Source organism: Chelmon rostratus, chromosome 12 (assembly GCF_017976325.1).
Source record: "Chelmon rostratus isolate fCheRos1 chromosome 12, fCheRos1.pri, whole genome shotgun sequence".
NCBI classification, from domain to species: domain Eukaryota; kingdom Metazoa; phylum Chordata; class Actinopteri; order Chaetodontiformes; family Chaetodontidae; genus Chelmon; species Chelmon rostratus.
Window position 1 is genome coordinate 1,241,312 of NC_055669.1, and position 20,862 is coordinate 1,262,173.

Here is a 20,862-nt window from a genome sequence, read left to right on the forward strand (position 1 = left end):
GTGGGACACACTTGGTGGAATAGACTGGTCTGATGCATACTGAGATTTTTGGAAAATCAGTACAACATCTGGGTATTTTTGGCATACTTCTGATTGGGAACTTTGTTTGTATGGTGCATTCTATATATACGACATTTTGACCAAATCATTTTGTTTTGCAGCTCCTCCTCGTGGACCCTGAGGCTTTCCCAAGTCAGATGAGATAGAAAATCTCTCCAGCCTTTTCTGGACCCCATGATATTCTACCACTTGGATTTGCCTGGAAAACCTACAAAGGAAGGCCCAGGTGGCTCCTTTCAATGCAAAGGAGTAGAGGCTAAACTCCAAACTCCCTCCAGATGTCTGAGCTTCATACCCTATCTCTAAGGGTGAGCCAAGCCACTACAAGGAGGAAACTCATTTCATTATCTGCAATCTCATTCTTTCAGTCACTATCCCAAACTCATGACCATAGGTGAGGGTTGGAGCATAGATCGACCAGCTCAGCTCCCTTCTTACCACATATAATTTGGTGTGACGCTGTACTGCTGATGATGCACCAATGGATCTTAAACTCCATTTTATCCTGACTCGTGAACAAGATACTTGACCTCAAGATACTTGGACCTTTTAACTTAGAGCCACAACTCACTCCCAACCACATGAACCACAACAGAACCACATGATCTGCAAAGAGCAGGTAAGCAGTTCTGAGGTCTCCAAACTGGTACTCTGTCCTTGTACTCTATGCAGAGACCGTACTCATGAAAATCACAAGCACAGTCAGTCACAGGGGACAACCCTAGAGGCACCCAGCAGTCACTGAAAATGTGTTTATCTTCTGTGATGGCCCCTGTGTAAGATGTGTTTATCTTCTGTGATGGCCCCTGTGTACTGTGTTTGTGTGTGCTTGTATTTTGTGTGTCTTGCAGTTCTTGGCTAGGTGGAGCTGAGGTGCCATCATGCTAACTGGGAACACCTGTCCTGTGTTCTTAAGTAAGGACCAGCTTGATGGTAGCAATGGGCCCAATACCCACCCACTCTCCTGCCGAACCCCCCACAGAACTTGTAAGTCTTCTTCAACTCCACAAAAACATTTAACACACATAGCACCTTTGCTGCCATAGATGTTTTCTCTGTTTCCGCAAATATCATCTTCAGCATGCCATCACTCACCTGTCCATCTGGGTGTGACAGCTGTCTCTACTTGACCCAAACCACTGTCGAACTGCCAGGATGAATATCCGCTCTCTACCAGATCAGAGATGAAGAAGGGTTCATAAACTCCCTGGTTACAGTGGGCACCGCTGCAACAGCCCCAGCTGCAGCAGAGATGGACTCCACTATACCAGATGTCCAACACCTGGCCGAGGACAGCTGGCTTCACCAGGGGTCCAATTCAAAGAATCTTGTCAGCTCCACTCCATTGCAGATGGCCTGGTCCATAGTCCATGAGAAGAGCAGGGGGGAAAAGTCACCTTGCCATCCACTTCCTCCCTATCTACAGTCTTCCATTCAGGCACCAGCTCCATTACATTACTCCCATGGCAGGGGGTGGACCAAAGACACGGCCACCATCAGCCAGGTCCTCTGTCAACCATCATAATTGGAGACTCAATTGTGATACCATGTTGATAAAGGGTTAATATATCCTTTATGGACTAAGAAAGGACTAGGAGATACATATGGATCAACTCATCTTGCCTCATTTATGAAAGTGCACTCACATATTCTACACATTAAAAATTAACAAAATCGGCTGGAGCTCAGCCGTGGCTGTGATTCAACAGCCTCCTGTTTCTGTGGCTCCACTAGCTCACCTGCTAGTCGCAAGTCTGCAGTGCTGCTGTCGCTGGTCTTCAGTCCTGCAGCCCCATTGCCAGCCTTGCCAGTCTGAGCATCCAACTCACTGTATTTTTGTCAATTTGTATTCTATGTTTAATCTAGCAGGCATAGTTAGCTATTATTCTACTTTGATATTTTTGTAAGTGACAATCCAGAATGCTGATATCTTTAGTTGGTAGGAAGCAAAGGTTTTATTTGCTCATTTGGAGCCCTTCACTATGAAATGGCTCCACAATTTGTCAGTTTAATTGTTCAGTTTCTGTTGCTAATAGTAAATGGACTGTATTTATATAGCACCTTTTAGTCCAACCTGCTTTTCTTACAACCTCTCAAAGCGCTTTTTCCAACACAAGTCTGCATTCATCCATTCACACACACATTCGTACGATGGTGGCTGGGCCACCATTCACACACACTCACACAGATGGCACAGCATTGGGAGAAATTTGGGGTTCAGTGTCTTGCCCAAGTACTTTGTACTGTGTACTCTGTAATGAATGTGATTAAAAATGTAGTGAAGTGTGGAACCTGAGTAAAAACATACTTCCATAAAATTACTGACTTACTCCAATACTCCAAGTAAGAACATAAAAATCTGCTCAATTACAGTACTTGAATGAATGAAATTAGTTGTTTAACCCTTGCAGACATGTGTTTCATTTATTTAGTGCACAGAACACACTGTAACATGGCAGGGAAGTTGGGCTCAACATTAAATAAATGAATATAAATAACACTGTTGTTGGCTATCAACTACCTGCATTTCGGCACATTGGGCAAGGAAGAATTTGACCTTACTTCCTTCTAGCAGAATATCTTCTGCATACCTTCATACTTTTTTATAGTGAAACACAAGAAGACAATACATAGATAAATGAAAATAGCCAGCCCATTGCTAATAAGTTTTGTCTGAGAATCCACAGCAGTTGCTTAATGGATGATTTTATGGTGACATCCTTTGGCACTTAAAGGAAATGCAGCTTACAGCAGAAATGTAGCTTACAGCAGAAATGCAGCTTACAGCAGAGCCAATACCTACATGAATCCATTACACCATCCATCTTGCTGAACCCTGTTGTACCAGGTCTTTCTCAGACATAATAAGCTGGACTAGCAATAAAAATATGTTTGTGCACATACACGCTCTAGCACCAATACCACACTGTGGGAAAGTTGGTGACCAGACTAGTTAGTGGTGGTTTCAGTTTCCAATCTGCCAATAAAATGCAGAATACTCAAACAATAATTTTTGAGTTATAGATCCAGAAAGGAGCGGGCAGGTAGGAGAGGTGAGTCAGCAGGTCTTCTGGTGGTGGACTGGAGTTGGGCAGACTTATCAAGGTGAGACGAGAAGAGATGATCCTGACACACAAAGACAGCAGACTTAGTAACTTGGAAATAGGCAAGGCAAACAAATGTGATCACAGAACAAAAAAAGAGACAGAGCTACATGAAGGACAGACACAAGGAGAGACTATCATGACACAAGGGGACAAGGGAAGACACTGATAGACACAAGGAAAGGGAGGAGGAAGGAGGCTTCCTAACAGAGGGTGTTGGATGCTCCAGAAGGAAGCGACAACAGATTTTGTATTTAATTTAGGAAATCATGTACTAGTTCAAGAAGTAAAAAAACATTAAGAGGCATGTTTTACCAGTGAGAAAGATACTTCAGTGTTGGTGTTGGCTGTGAAACATGTTGATTTTTATGTGGTCAACAGTGACAAGATAGTGTTTGTTTCAGATCACAATCCATTAGCTTTTCTGGCCAAATTCCAGTGTGCCACTGCTCAAATGTTCAGACAGAGCCTGCTGTAGTACATTTTGGGTACAATGATGTAGTCAATGCCCTATCCCGGGGCTGAGAGAATCTCAGATTAAGATTTATGTAGTTAAGACTGTACTAAAAGTTGCTCAGATGTTTTTGTCTCACTGTTGTCTCAGATGCTTTTGTCTCACATGTTGCCGTTTAATTCCAACTCCTGCTGCACAAGTAAATCATCCACAATGTAAAGCCAAAGGTCATGATTCATTCACACAGAGAAACATTTCTATGGCCCAATACCCCAGCAAAATAATCATGGTGTGGTCCGTGAGGACAAGCAGCCACAGTACTGTTTACAGATAAACATGTTGCGAAGGTCAGCCAGCTGTTTCAGTGAAAAGCTGTTTCCACAGCCCTGTTACGATGTTATAAAGATGTCACGCTTGAGTTAGCAACATAGCAACTCATCTTTTCTATATTTCATGATATGAACGTGCAGTTACCATGGTTACTGTTGTCCCTCAGCCATGGAGAGAGTGGCATTGTATGTTACTGTTGGATGGGGGGAGGGGTGGTTGTAGTGCCAGAGAGAGGAAGTTGGTATGGGAATCCTTTCATTATGTAATATTTGGAGTTAACACAGAGGATTAGTCATGCATCTCTCCATTACAGCAAAACACAATCTGCAGAGCAGCAGATTAGCAAAAATCATGTTTACAATCGCAACATAACCTTCAAATTCATAAATTCCAAACCATCTTCAGCGAGAATTCATTCCCTCTGTCCTCTCTCTGTCAGTCTTTGTCTCTCTTTCTCTAAAACACTGGCCTAGTCTGTGAAGCAGAGAGCCCATTCAGATTCATCAAAGCCCCTTTCATATCCTGACAGCCACGCCACACATGCACAAGCACACACACATACTGTTTCCACACACACACACACACACACACACACACACACACACACACACAAAGCACTATATAAATGCAGTCAATTTACCATTTAAACGCACGCACACACACACACACACACAAACACACACACACACACACACAAAGCACTATATAAATGCAGTCAATTTACCATTTAAACGCACGCACACACACAAACACACACACACACACACAAACACACACACACACACACACAGTTCAGTTCAGTTCCTTTGAAGTGGACATGGCTTTGTTAGCCATTTTTGTAGCTCTGTGGTGCTGTTGCCAACTCTGGGTCATCTGTTCTCTCATTAATATCATCTCCAGATTTATCAGGATCTGGAAATGAGACAGTGGACAAGGACATGAAAGACTGGAGAGACGATGGACCATTAACAGGACCAAAAACAACATTATTGCAAGTTAAAGGATAATTGCTGTTGAAATTATTCATTTATTACAGTTAGTCAGGAAGGCCAGTTGCAGACAGGCAAAACTGACAAGCAGGTACTTGGCGTTGTTTGCGGTCTCTGTCGTTTCCACATAGGAAGGCAGACGATTCGACAATACTGACTGAAATTCTGGTGCTTAAGTACTGTGTAGGCAGGTGAGTCTTGATTGCTTGATTAAGCACCTGTTGGCCACGCCCTGCAGTAACACAGACTAGAGTCAAAGACAGGGGAGAGACAGACAGGAGACAAAAGGAGGAGAAAAACACAAGGGGGAAACAAAGGGGGAAAGGAGGAGAGACTGCAGATCTCTACAGACTACTTACGGCTGTGTATTCGAGACTTTACAGGGCTGAAGTCTGTAGGCTAATATGGGAGGAATATGTTCTCTTTTCTTCATTTTTGTCAGAACATGTACCGCAGAGTTCTGGGTCAGCTGGAGAGTTTTTAGCAACGTATTGGGGCAGCCTGACAGTATGGAATTGCAATAATCCAAGAAGTAAGGAATTCGTGGATTACTTTTTCTGCATTGTTTTGAGACGGGATATGCTTGATTTTTACAATGTTACAAAGGTGGGAAAAGGCTGTCCTTGAAATTGGTTTTATGTAAAGGTTATATCCTGATCAAAGATACTGCCCAGATTCCTTACAGTGGTGCTGGAGGCCAGTGCAATGTCATCCAGAGTTGCCATATAATCAGAAAGTGAGTTTCAAAGGTGTTCAGGGCCTTCAGTTTTGTCCAAATTTAGTAACAGAAAGGTGATGTCATCCAGGTTTTTATGGCCTTAAGACACACTTGGAGTTTAGTCAACTGACTGTTTTTTCTGGCTTCATTGATAAATATAGCTGAGTATCATCTACATAGCAATGAAACTTTATTGAGAATCTCTTGATATTATTGCCGAAAGGGAGCTTATATGGGGTGAAGAGTATTGGTCCCAGCACAAAACCTTGTGGAACACCATGATTTTAGCAAGCATAGAGGAGTCATCATTAACGTGTACAAACTGAAATGAATCTGAAAAGTAGGATTTAAACCAGTTTAGTGCAGTCAGTTTAGTGCGTTCCAGTCTCTGGAATATGATTTGATGGTCAGTGATGTTGAATGCAGCACTAAGATCTAACGAGACTAGTACAGAGACAAGTCCTTTGTCTGATGCAATTTCAAGGTCATTTGTAACTTTAACCAGTACTGAACTGGACTGAACTGTACTATGATGCACTTTAACCTGGAAATCCTCAAAAAAAAAAAAAAAAACAACGTATTGAAAGTCACACAACTGATTAGCAACTATTCTCTCAAGGATTTTAGAGAGAAAAGGAGGTTAGATATAGGTCTATAGTGGGCTAAAACCCCTGGGTCAAGAGTAGGCTTTTTGAGGAGAGGTTTTATTTCAGCTACTTTAAATGACTGTGGTATGTAGCCTGTTGATAGAGACAGGTCATATCTATATAGTAAAGAAGAGCTAATAAGGGTGACAAGCAGTCTATTTGGGATGGGGTCTAAAATACAGGTTGAAGGCTTTGATGAATAATAATAATAATAATGTTATGGTATTGTAGATTTTAAACTAGACAATTTGCCCACACAGTTTTTAACAGCGTTGTGAACCTCAGCTCATCCTTGCTTGTGAACAACTAGGCCCTTCAAAGATGCTCCTTTCCAGCTAGAAATGATAGATTCACAGATTGTTTTGAGGATATCCCTGCTGGTGTAAAGGTCGTTGCCTTGTCATGTTCCCAGAACATTCCCAGATGGTCATGAGTTGGAGCTCTTTAAAGGGTAGGGAGACATTATTTGGTGCATTTAAGTCAACACTCAGGAAGTCCTGGATTTGCTTCGGGGGACCTACAAATTCTACATTCCCAGAATGCTTTCCTTTGGGGGACCAAACTAGAATGCTATTGTTTGGTCCTTGTATCACCTTCCAGAATATTTGCAGATGTTTTCATGATATTACAGGATCTTTAGCAGAACCTTTAGTAGGCCTAAAAATTGGTATCTTGAATACCATCAAACCATGTTTACACCAAGAAAACATTGATGTCTAATGCAAGACATTCTCAGAATTTAAGTTCTAAAAAAAACAAAAAACAAAAAAGGCTTCTAACTTCCTCTATGGGTCCTATTGGATTTAATAATGACTTAATAGGCTTAATTAACAATTAAAACATTGGTAAATAAACATGTACCAATCAGACAAGGTTACATATTACTGTATCCTACTTTGTTTCAAAAATAATTTAAACAGAAAAAACAGTTAATCAAACATTGGGACGACCAGACACAAACTCTGATTGATGCATTCCTTTATGATTCTATTTTTGTAAGTAACAGAAGCAATCATAAAGTCATCATTACACTCTTTTCTCTCCATTACTCACTGAAGTGGCATTATCATGTATCTATGTCCTCCCAAAACCTTTGCAGTACTCTTGAAGCATTGAAAGAAACCGAGCTCATAAACAAAAATGAACAGAGGACTAAACCCTACAGGGATGATAGCATTTTACCGCTCTTGTTGCCCACAAGAGTGTGCTGCTTTTGGATGTTGTAATGAATGAAATGCCCAAACCAACATTTCACTGGTGTGAAGTTACTGTACAATATTTTACTGTTACAAATGTGTTGAATTTGAGTTTTCCTTATTTGAACACAGCATGATGGTCCTGATAAGTGAAGTAACTTATGTCAGATAAAGAAAGAAAAAACATTGTTTTTATTGAAGTTGTATATCAGTAAGATGTGTGAAAATTATATTTATCAAATAAAACTGAGTGAGTTATGATGGTTTTAATTGTGAATGGACCATCTGCCTCAGGAGACTTAGTACAGGTACTCAGAGCCTTCCTTGAACCAATATGGAGGCTGTTCCCTCGAAAATGTGAGAATTGGTGTCGGATGCATGGACTCTATGTAGCAACATCATTTCAGACTACAGTGACGAAGCAGAATAACGATGTGCCATCGATAAATAATATTCATGGTTGCTTGTTGCACCACCATGTTTCTACAGTAGCCCAGAATGGACAAATCTAACACTGACTTCAAAGCGGGCCTTTCACATTTTTAGTGGCCACCGTAGGGGAGGGTGAGACAAGCGGTGTTCAGTTGGTCTAGTTGCAGTCTAGCTAGATGCCACTAAATCCTACACACCTGACCTTCAGTGTCAATGTTTTATTATTACGATTTGAACCTGTAATTTGAGCCTGTTTGTAACATTGTTTGACAATCGGTAACTGTTCTAAATCTTTGAGCATTAAACAGCAAGTGCTCACCAGAAAAATGACCATATAGAACAACTGTGGTAGCAGGTTATTACCACCCATATTTATGTTTATTGTTAGGTGGTGAGCTCTTGTCGCCGTAGTTATTATGGCCAGAGCAGAGGAGGAAGTCAGGTGACGTAGTATAAAGAGCAACAGAGCTCATCTTTGGAGGAAGGTGGGGGGGGGGGGGGGGGGGGGGGGGGGGGGGGGGGGGGGGGGGGGTGGGGGGGTGGATGGGTCAGACAAACATAGAACTTTCACTTAGGAGGCTGTTTGTGACCCATGTGAAACTGAAAGTCAATGTTGACCTATTTTAATTTACATAACCTTGTTTAGTTACATTACATACATAACAATAACGTATTTTTTTTAACCCACGTTAACCCAGGCACTTTTTGTATCCATGAAATTCTGTGTTTAAACCTTACCAAGCAAATTGTGAGTGTAACATACTTATTTCAGGAAAAAACATGATCTTTTCATAAACCTAATCATGTAGTTTTGGTGCCTAAACCTGAGCAAACCTTCGTCGTTAGGGCCTGTTGCTGGTACACTCCAGTGGTAATGTATATTGTTTTGGGAGTCACTGGCAATTGACCTATTCAGTTGTTTAGGTATGAGGATGTGTTGTATGTCGAAATAATATCAGTAAGACAAAATCTTTTGCTTTTTCATCACACATTATGTTTGTCTCCTTTTGTAAATGTCAGTCATCACATCCCCCTCCTATCCATCAGTGCAGCTGAGATACTGAAAGAGACAGTTAGAGACCAAGTGGCTCTTTAATGGCCAACTGTCCAACAAAGACCATCCAGCTAATGGTTGGTAATGAAGACAACTCTAACAATGGAGTGTTGATAGAGACACCAACAAACAGTCAGACAGTGTTACATAAGGCCATCACTGGCCAACACCACCCATCCCCTGCCAAATGCAGCAGCATAATTGATGTTAATTCCTAATTGTACTCTGTTTATGTGAAAGTCTGCATTATGTAAAGTCTTGTGTTAAATGCATTATTACCCTAAACACAGTATCCCATCTTCCCTCATGATAATTGTGTAAAACCAAACAAAAATCTGGTTTCAGGTGTAGACACTGGCCAAAACCTGTCTTCACTTAAAGGAAGGGATGACACTGACCCAACATAAAATACAATGGGCATTTTCAAAAAGTAAACTAGCACCGCACCGTGCATGTTTAATTACAGCAAGGCACAGAAGTTCTAACATCAGCATGTCAACTTGTTCACAGTGACAATGTTATGCAGATATTTAGAAAATGTTTAACGTGTTTAACATCTTAGTTATGGGTGCTAGTATGCTAAAATTTCCTAAATGACACTTAACAAAAAGTACAGCTGAGGTTTATGGGAATGTCTTTTAATTTTAATTTTATTTTGCAAGTATTTGTCGAAAACCAAAGCAAATTACAGAATCTGACCTGGTGATGGTGCCAGAAGGAAAGTCAGAGGATCACCAAAGTCGTTACAATCCATCATCTGTGAACCATGGTTACTTGTATCAGATTACATGGTAATCCATGAAACAGTTAAGACATCTCACTCAAACCAGAGGAGTCAGCCTCATAGTGGCACGACAGGATAAGTGGAAGGATCACTAACGTCATTAAGATTTATTCTCTGGAACCATCGATATCCTTACAAAGTTGTACGGCAATCCATTCAGTGGTGGTTGAGCTACTTCAATGTGGTTGGCATGGCTAAAAATGCAATATCTTTGGATAACAACAAAAAAAAAAAAAAATCATATGTTATATGTTGAGGAAGGAATGCAAATTTGAGACATTTGTATGCTATGAGATTTTATTGATAAAAATGATTTTCCATTAATGGCATGACGGATTCACACATCTGTCATTTTTCCATCTGTAATCTGACAGCAGTTATAAATGAGACACTTTAAAGGGTTACAACTGTTTTACAATAGCCACACTGAAAGATGATTTTTCAAATACATTTCATTTTTTTAACACTGATATAAAAGCTAAAAAGTCACATTGTGCTGGTCTCTTATGATAACTCACCATTGATCTCAGTTTAGTTAGAGTAATGCCTGTAGACATTGCTGACAAAGTATAGTATAGTGATTTCATGAGAAATTCTTTGACCTACTGCATGTTGATACTGTAGCTTGTGTTAATGTATAGACACAGGCCTTGAGGACAGTGTATAATGCACTGTGGTGATAGGTAGTTCAGTTGTCATAGTTTCTATAAAAAATGTGACACTTGTAGAGCCACTAACAGAAAGACTTGACCACAGCAATGCTGATGTGTCAGTGGGGTTCTGAGTAATTTTTGCCAAAAAGCTCCATTTACCCAGAATGAATGGAAGCTGAACATAGAGAAAAAAACAACACACTCTCTCTGTTTGCATGTATTAGCATGGACATGGCCTGTATCATCAGCCAATACTGGTTAAGGCTGTCCTTCACGACATACTAGAACATTCCACAACATTACCACCATGAGGTGATCATACATTTAAAAACCTACTTGCATAGAAGTAGCAGTTCCACAACTAATCAATTATAATTACCACTGAAATCAAACTCAGTATGATCACTTTGTCTCAAACTGACAAAATGAGGCATCAATAAAAACATTAGCTCGAACAATCTGAGCAGCTGTCTGTGGCACAACTCACAACACGATGAAATGCACAGAGGGAAGCTTCAGGAAGAGGATAAAGGCTTTCACGTTCCAACAAGGATATATGATAGAACAGAACAAGCAAATTATTTAGATTTTCCAAGGATGAAGGAATTGTTATTATTTTTTTTGATAAATATCCCTGCATGTAATTTAGGTCTCAATCTGCAGATGTGCTTGGTGCACTCAATTATATATCAAGTATATAGTACACATAATACCATAATATACAGTTGCCTCAGTAGTCTCCTTTTTTTCCCCTTCAAAGTACTAATTCTAAAAAAAAAGTATATTGCTGTTGATTGAAATTCATATATTTATTGAATTTTTCTAAAATAACACAATATCTGAAGTTCTACTCTGGGTATATTTTGTCTTTTGCAAAGCAGACTGTCTTGGCACACATAGATCATACAGAGCAGCCAGAGTAAATGGGATGCATAATAAATGACAGCCAAAATGAGGGTCACAATTGTCTACTAGTCCCATGGTACCTGTGTTAGCTGGGAAAGATCAAAATATCTAGGCGACCTTTGTCTGTGCTAAGCCTGTGTCTGACCAAGTGGAAAATGTATATTTCATATTCTATCAGTGCATTTCATGCCTGCACAATCTATGACCCCACTTACACTTAGTCACTTCAAGTGGATCTAAAAACTATTGATCTCAAAAAAATCAAATACATCCAAGAGGCATTTAAGATGGATTGAAACCATTGTTTAAACCACCTCTGGAGGAGGTTGAGATGCCCCTCAGTGTCTGTGCACTGGTGACTGGGCAGCACCCCCCTCTGTGGCACTGCCCCTGTCTGTATGAGTGAGGGGTGGCGTGAGTTAGAGCCATGAAGACAATAAAACTTTTGTCTCACATATAGTGCATTTATAGGCCAATGATTCATTCATATGTAAATGAAAGTGTCTGAAATCTGGGCCTGTCTCAATGGTGTCAACGCATAAAAATCACTTTTTGAGTTCTTTTATTCAAGATGCATCCAGGTTGTCTATGTCGTAGGAAGCATAAGCAGATGGGTCTTTACTTATAAAGTTGATGTCAATAAGGCTAGCATAAGCGCATGAGAGTAAGAAGGTTTGGCAGAGGAGGGAAGGATAAGCAAAGGGGTAAGAGAGCTACGAAGACGAGGCAGTGTTTATTTGAAGGAGGCGCGGACCTGACGGCCCCTCAGAGGCTGAGGAGGCCGGTAGTTGTCCACCATGCTGCATGGAGCTTCTCCATCTCCACTGAACATGAGGCTGCGGAACTTGGCCATCTAATGAGGGAATAGAGACAGGGAAAAAGAAGAGAGAAAAAGATAATTAATGTCTGATTTCCATAGACTGAGTGACATCAGCAGTAGCTGGAATGTAATTGAAACATCATATGTGTCTAACATGTACTGTATCGCCATCATCACCTGTACGAGCACAGCAGGATTACCAAACGACACAGGTGGGAGGTGTTGAAGACAAATTTCATATCAATACACTCTCTCTTGATTCTCTTGACCCCTGTATACTGTCTTTCTTTTCACCCTCTGTTTTTGAGAGGCTGGCCGGGGGGGACTTGCTGACGTAAAGTTCAGCATGGCCCCGTCTGGCATCCTGAGCAGCCCGGAACAATTCCATGTTCTAAAACAACAAAACCAGAACTGAAGAAACTAACATCCTAGATACGCCAATTAGCATGAGACACAATCCAGCAACATCTAGTGAGGTTCTGAGCAAGCTGTGGGGACCCAGGGGGCCCTGACCACCACACACCAAAGCATGGACAGTCAGAGCCAACCAACCAGCAGCCACTGTCACACTCTCTGTGTCTCCTCTCTCGGACAGTTGCTAGCAGAGAAGAAAAGAGAAGAGTTGCTGTGTGGGCCCCTTTGTTGTGGCTGGGTTAGCAGCCATCCTACGAGAGGCTCTCCTGGTGAGAGTGTGAGTGTCTCTGAGGAAGGGTGTTGTTTATCGTGGTTAAGATAACGTTACTGTTCATCAGTCAGAATACAGTCTATCAGAAGGGCCATGTGTAGGGAGGGGCCAGAGAGTTCAGCTGAAGGGACGTTTCCAATCCAAACAGACACAGAAAAGCACATTTTTAGCAGAAAAAACAGCTTTAAACATGAAACTGCATGTGTTTCTTGTGTATTACCATAATAGGCTTTACCAACAATTGTGATTATGTGCAAAAAAAGCAGATTTCAACATAGAACTTATCAGTCATCCAACACCACATCAAATCACAGGTGATTATTTTTTGAAGCAATAGAATCATTCCTCAAATGCAAAAGGGACACAGAGTGTGTGTTGCACAAGAACTGGAGTGACAAAACATTCCCATAAGCTCTTGTATCGTCAGTCGGTCAAATCAAGGATTTGCGTCCAGCAATACAGTAGTGTTTGATTAAGCACTGTGCAGTCCCCGGGACTGGAGGCAGCAGTGATCACCTGGATCATGTCAAATAATTGCCTACCAGCAAAAATGTGATATTCAATGCAATCAGCTCCTTCACTTGCTTCCCCACCTCACACCCTCCTGCTCCGGTGATTATCTCCCATGAGCACATGGTGACGCAAAACAAAGCCCTCCTGACAAACACTGTGTGTGTGTGCGCGTGTGTGTGTGTGTGTGTGAAATGACTAAAGCAGCAGGGTAGCATAAACAACAACTGCTCTGGTAGTCATTTAGCCTTTAGCTCGCTGATGAGCTTGGATTTAATTTCCCTCAGGAGGCTCACTCAGCAATGCTTCAGTACAAAGCTGTACTTTGATCAATCAGTAAATTCATTTGTACATTGTAGAAAGGAGATATTTCTACATACAGCCATATCTTATAGTTGTACATGTAGGCTTTGTTTAGTGAGGGAAAACAGAGCATGAAGCCTTCAGAGGAAAGAGCCCATGACCTACTCTATGTGGGTTTTATGACACATGAAAGTACAGTGAGTGTAACAGTGTTAATTATGTAAAGAGAGAGAGTGCAGACTGCCCACTGGAGATACCAGCAGTCAGTGTAATCTAAGTGACACACAAGGCACTCAAGGCGAGACCCACCCTGCTCTACAGCACGATATGGCTTCTTACACTCTTGACCTTGACAATGTTTCGACCAACAAACTGGCTCTTTAAACCATACACAAAAACTTAATGAGATGAGCCAAGTCTAAAGTGTGGATGAAATTATTTAAAACAGCAGTAAAAAAGACACGCATGAGGAAACTCTATGAGCTCTCTTAATTCTGCTGTTATTGGCTGGCTAGCTTGGTTTTTTTCCTCCCCGACTCCTTGATGCTTAACACTTCATGTCTTTTATTTTCTGATTTTAAGATGAACACCTTCAGTTTCCACTGGACAAGTCAGCAGCAGTCTCTCCAGACTGCATGATTAGAAAGCTGTATCGAGGCAGCATGTCCAACCCACAAACTAGCAATTGGACTGCCAAGAAAAATGTCTGTATTTAGGACTGCCCCAAATACACACAGTGTGCATGTTTGTGCACATAGACACATGTACTGCTTACACTGAAACACCCATCTGACCTTCCCAGCTATATTTGAAATTGATCTAGTGTGTAATCCAGCCGTGGCTTCAGTTCAGTTGTTCGGCTCTCAAACTAAAGCTCGATGCTTTAGACCAACCTTCCTGCCTCAAAACAGTGACGGATAAAACAAATGTCACTGTGGCCTCCAGCAGTCCAAGAGGGACTCATGTTTGCATCACCTCTGGTGACAGTACATAGGCTTACATTCATTTCTTGGAAACATACCCTAACTTTAACCTAACTTAACCTTAACCCAAGTCTTCACCCTAAAATTCACTGATCCATATCATGGGGACTTGCATTTTGTCCCCACAATGTGACTGTGTAAACAGGAGCTGCATCAACAAGATTATGCTTAACTGGCTCTTCTTTATCGGATATAATCAACCTGTCTTCACCAACAGGCCACAGTCCTTTAAAGTAGCTGTAATAAAACCTTTCCTCAAAAAGCCTCCTCTTGATCAGGGGGTTTTAGCCAACTACATACCTATATCTAACCTCCCTTTCTCTCTAAAATCCTTAAGAGAGCAGTTGCCAATCAGCGACTTTCTACGTAACAGTGGTATTTGAGTATTTCCAGTCAGGATTTAGAGTGCATCACAGCACAGAGACAGCACTGGTTAAAGTCACAAACAACCTTATAAACTGCATCAGACAAAGGACCTGTAAGATCTTAGTGCTGCCCATGGCATCCCATTACAGAGACTGGAACACCTGTCATTTGGCATGACAGGAACTGCACTAAGACCTGCTTATCAGGTTGATTCCAGTTTGCACATGTTAATATTAATGTTAAGTTTGTCACAGAGTCCCACAAGATTCTGTGCTTGGACCGACTCTATTAACCCCATGTGTGTTTCTTTTAGGCAACATTATCAGGAAACATCAGCTTTCAGTTCAATAATGTGTTTTTCAAAGTGTCCTGATAGTCTTTCCCATCTGTCTGATGTTTGTGTGTTTTTTCTTCCTCATTTTGATTTGATTGTATGTAGGTAAAGGGACAAAGTATGCGTGAAGAAAGTTAAGTACCTGTGCAGGGCTGACACTGATTGGCTCCTTCAGGACAATCCAGGTGACACTCTCCAACAGGGGGGGCGTGGTCAGAGAGCCATCATAGGTCCAATAATCCAGAGAACCAGGAAGAAGAGTCTTTGCGTCAAAGTTAGCAAAGGTGGTCTGCTTTCCCTGTCGGGGTGGAGGAGAGGGAGTGTGGGAGTGTTTTTCATTGTTCACCATGACAATCACAAAGCTGTGTTTTGTGAATGCTGGGACAGTTGTCTTTACCTTGGTTTTAATGCTATCCAGTGCATCCAAAACTTTCTGAATCCTGGGGTTAGCAGCGCCAATCTGAAACACAGATACGTACAATATAAGTACTACTACTCTAATATTTTATTTTTCTGTTAATCTTACATATTCCCCTGTAGGGCATGAATACTTAAAGCACCTCCCCATCCACACAGTGTAGTGCAGTCACAGACTGATGGATCGTCAGTGATGAATCACAGATGACTCACCTTGAGAAAGACTCCAACCACAGCGAGTCCATCGGGCTGACTGGCTGCCTCTCCAAAGCCGGGGTACTTAGTGTTCCAGTGCACCAGGTGAAGCTAACAAGCAAAAGAGGCAAAGTCTGACTTTTAAAGTATAAACTAAAGACAGCTGAAGATACGCTGTAGAGAGACTGCCCAATGACTGCAACTGTTTCCAAGTCTGTGTTGTGTTCACCAAGTCTTTGTGTGGAATTATGAAACATCCAAAAATGTTGGGTGGGTAGAGGACGGAGGAGGATGTGTGTCTCTGATAATGTAAGCCTCATCTGACTGATCTGCTCTTACACCACCTCGTGTCTGGGCCACAGTCAGAATCATACACTTACTGAGGTCACCAGTTCAAGCCCCCTCAACACCAAAGACAATCCCCTAATCTTTGCTCCTGTGTTCACTTAGCTGTTTCAGCTGTTTATCTGTCAATCATATTTCCCTGTGATGATCTAAATGTTTTTAAAAGCCTCCTCACAAATCAACAGGCAACTGTTTTGGTTTTCAGGTGTGAAACATTTTGTGATTACAGCTTCACAGATGTAAATATCTGGGTAATTGTGATAGCAGAAAACAATCAGCAGATCAGTCCATGGTGAAAATAATCATTAGCTGTTCTAGTTCAAATGAGCTTCAGCTCAACCAACTACAGCAGGAAAATCCTGCTTTTACGCTAATGCATGAGGAATAATAATCTAATGATATATAATAGTAAAACAGTCACAGGGGACATTTTTCTGATTATACTTGACACTTGACTACTACTAATTAATACTTTTACTTAAGTGACATTTTCAATGCAAGACTTTTACTTGTAAGATTTTTACAGTGTGGTATTCATATTTTTATTAAAGTAAAGGATCTGAATACCTCCCCCACCACTGCAGGGGCTAAAGGCACTGGAATCAACTTATTCACTGGCTACTGTCACTTTATGGGTCGCTGCACCCCCGCCTCACAGTCCTCTTCCCAAGCCAGTGTCATTTTGAAAAATACTATATGAAAAATAACAAGAACCATTATAAACAGAGTTGTTAGATTAAGATTTTGTCCCTAAAATCTGTATGTCGTAGTTGTGAACATCTCTTAATCTGTACTCAGGTAACTCCAGTACTTTCAGTACCTCACATGGGAACTTGATGTCGTTGACAGTGTGCTCAGAGCCTCTGTCATCACTGGCTCCCCAGTGGAAATGAAACTGCTTCAAACGGTACGTTCCAGAAATAGGTCCTCCGGTCAGGGCTGGTTCGAACAGAACAACAGAATCATTAGAGATGCCATCAGGAGATTCAGCATCAACAATTCAGCATATGTGTTCTGGTCAGTCATCTGTACATTAGCATGCAGACAGCAATGACATGTTGGGGCTTGTATATGGTTGTATACAAATGTTCCTATTGCCTCCACTGGTTTCTGTTCCAGTAGAATATCTTTATTGTTTATGTTCTATTTCAAATGTATGTTCTCCTTTTTTATCCCACTGTGTAACTTCTGTTGCTATGCTACTCAGTATTTCATCAGGTCTCTGTCAGAGATGCAATTTTTAAATAGTATATTTCCTTTATTTTAAGCACAGAACACAGAGAAGCATGTTCTGTTCTGTTCTTTACTTTCAAGAGAAAAATTCTGTCCACCACTGACATCTTTTTAAAGCTGCATTCAAATCATCTGGAGGAGCTTCGTCATCTGAGACAAAAACACTAAAGGTCTTATTGTGAGGTCAACAGCAAGGAGCTCTGTCAATTTTGACCATTGTGTTTTTCACTTGACAGTGTAATACTACACTGAAGTGTCCCTTCACTTGGCTTTCACTTTAAGTTCATTTTAGCGTCTTTACCTTGTTGCGCCTCTCCTTGTCCTGTCATGATGGTTATTTGTGGAAACTGGCTGTTCATGGTCAAGGGGGGCCATATTTTTGGCCCATAATAAGCTCAAAGAGTGTATATTTTATTGAATCTCTCTTTATGCTTCATAAACAATATTTTTCAGATGTAATGTTATCATTTGCACTGCTGGATGAATGTTGAATAAACAGCTTCAGTGTGTGAGGCGGTGCCCTGCCAATGTCCTGCTGACCTCCAGATAATGACAAGGCTTATCAGGGTTAACTGACATCATCAGACGCTCTTATCTGCTACAGTACATGCAGGGGTGGAGGCTTAAAAATAGATTTTAAAAAATTATATATATATATATATATATATATATATATATATATATATATATATATATATAGCTCTGTTCTAGCAAACATCCATTTTTGGTGTATCGGTTGTACAGCTGTGCAGAAAGTTTACACATGTGCACAAGTAAATGAAAAACTGTCTTCTTCGGGCTCAATGCCCGAACACTTGGATCTGAGTGGTGCTTACTGGAACTGTCTGTGTCGTCCACAAAGTCCACCTGGAAGGAGTGTCCGTTGTTGAGAATGCCCTTGGAGTTGGAGGGGTCATACTTGAGTTTCAGAGCCTTCAGAGACGAGTCATATTGGGCCTCCTTGGGGACAATGTTGATGGGAGACTGTCTGGGCCCACTGGCCACAGGAAAATTCTCTCCCCATTTGTCAGGTCCTGTAAATACACATTCAAGAAAATAAACAAGTATGTGTTAATGCCACATTTAGTGTTTGGCCCTGTTCTGCTCTTTAAAGCAATTCCACTAGATTTAAGGTGCAACAGTGCAAAAACACTCACTGCAAGTAAGGATAATACTCAAGTACCTTACATGAGTTTTACCAGATAAAAACAGTACTTGAAAGCAAAAAAGTCAGTATTCAGAATGGCTTTTTTCAGAATATTATCACTGTATTATTTCTACTACAGTACTGTTGAAGCTACATAATGGAAAATAAAATAGAAGTAGGCATATGTATTGTTAGCAAGGAAAAGAATCTAATTTCCCAGCCTTACTTCTCAATTCAATTCAATTTCAATTCAGCTTTATTTATATAGCACCAAATCACAACTGAAGTTGACTCAGGACACTTTCCATTTCGAGCAGGTACAGACCAAAGTCTTCATCTACAGAGACCAACAATTCCCTCATGAGCAAGCACTTGGTGACAGTGGCGAGGAAAAACTTCCTGCTTCTGTTGCCTTATAGAAGCTATTTTCAGGTCTGTCACGTTATACTTCCAGTAAATTATTGTAATCCATGCTTCATTAATAGAAAAGTAAAAATTACACACACACATACATTATGCACTAGTTAAATGCATTAATGAATGCAATAATGCATTAATGTGTAGCATTTTGTAGCCTCTGCAGAGAAGTTTAAACTCCAGCCACAGTTCACTGTGTAAAAGTTTGTCACATGTTTTTCATGCAGCCTTCATCCAACTCACTCACTCTGAGTCTGAACGTGTCTACATGTAGGAAAACAGCGTTCCCCTGGAGGTGCTAATGAAATTATTCAAGTAGTGACACAGTTTCTGAGGAACAGTGTCGCTGAGGTCTGTGACTGCTCCTGAAGCTGAGTGCACAGAGTGGCAGCATGTTCTTAACCTGTTACATAGAAACCTGGACATGAAACTGGATTCTGTGAGATCCTCACCGTTACTGGGTCCGTATCCCCACCCGTGAGACATGGCTGCTGCTGATGTATGCTGTTCTCTGATATTACACAGGAATGCTTAATCCAAAGTCAGTCTGCAGGTCGACCGGCGGCGGAAGAGGCTGCAGATGGTGATCGAGAGAGAGACACCCGCTGAAGCGGCGCTGCGGGGCTTTATATAGGCTGTCAGCCACACCGGTAGGTTTGGCTTACAGGTTCTTCATCAGCCATCCGATGGTTTCCACTGCTGGAGCTCTCCACCTCCTCCTCTCCTCTCCTCTCCTCTCCTCTCCTCTCACCTCCTCTCTCCACGTCCTCTCCACCTCCTCCTCTCCTTTCCTCTCACCTCCTCCTCTCCTCTCCTCTCCTTTCCTCTCCTCTTCACCTCCTCCTCCTCCTCTCCACGCCCTCCTCTCCTTTCCTCTCTCCACCTTCTCTTCTCTTCTCTTCTCTTCTCTTCTCTTCTCTTCTCTCACCTCCTCCTGTCCTCTCACCTCCTCCTCCTCCTCTCTTCTCCACGTCCTCTCTTCTCCACCTCCTGTCTCTCCTCCGCCTCCCTGTCCTCCACTCCTCCTTTTCTCCGAATATTCAGAGATTGTTGAAGAAATTCGGTGGTGATTTCAGTCCGTGAGTGTGTCCTCTTCTAGCAGAGATGGATTCGTGTGTGCTGCGCGCACATCCTCCTCACGCATCCATCACATATTCACCGTGACAGCCGGCGCTGCTCTCAGATCAGTAACGGGATCAGTCCAGGTTCAGTGCTTCGAGCAGCGCTGGGAGGATTTTTATCGCAATATCCTGAAATCGACATTTTCTTTTGAGCTCTTGCCAGCCTTCATTGATCTGGATGATCCGGTTTCTGGTGGACGGCTTTATGAAGGCGGCGTGCCGCATAGCACGCGAATGAGTGTGGGTCTCTGCAGGGCCGGACAGAAACGTTTGGGGGCCTGAAGTAGAACCAACCCCGACTCTCAGTGTGCTGATACCTGTTTCACTGGCTGTTATTCATCTTCACCCTGTGAAACAAGAGTTACAGATCATACAGCTGCTCATGGAATCAGCACCACTCACTATTTCCAACAATAGTTCTCGTGATAAACATGCGTACATTTAAACCTTGAAATATCACATAAAAGCTGTTTCCTCATAGTAATCAAAGTAAGACTTGACATTCAGATTTGTCAACATGTAACAACTCTGGGATAGAAAATGTGAAACAGAAATAAGGAAAAGGAGGTTAGAAAAAGACCAAATCTACATGTTGCTTTAAATTTACATCATCAGTTATTCAACAATACAAAGACAAAGAATACCCAACTAACGATCCC

At 41.5% G+C, this 20,862-nt stretch overlaps 1 protein-coding gene across 1 annotated transcript; it reads right to left on the minus strand.

The window, feature by feature from the left end:
• Positions 1–10,051: 10,051 nt before the first annotated feature.
• On the minus strand, positions 10,052–19,805 carry cahz (carbonic anhydrase). Its single transcript, XM_041948428.1, has 7 exons — positions 19,535–19,805; positions 18,355–18,552; positions 17,106–17,224; positions 15,959–16,051; positions 15,726–15,788; positions 15,471–15,626; positions 10,052–12,180 (listed from the first exon to the last, which is right to left on the minus strand). The coding sequence occupies exons 1-7, from the start codon at positions 19,566–19,568 to the stop codon at positions 12,061–12,063; spliced, it is 783 nt and encodes a 260-aa protein (XP_041804362.1). The 5' UTR covers positions 19,569–19,805; the 3' UTR covers positions 10,052–12,060.
• Between the last annotated feature and the right edge of the window lie 1,057 nt (positions 19,806–20,862).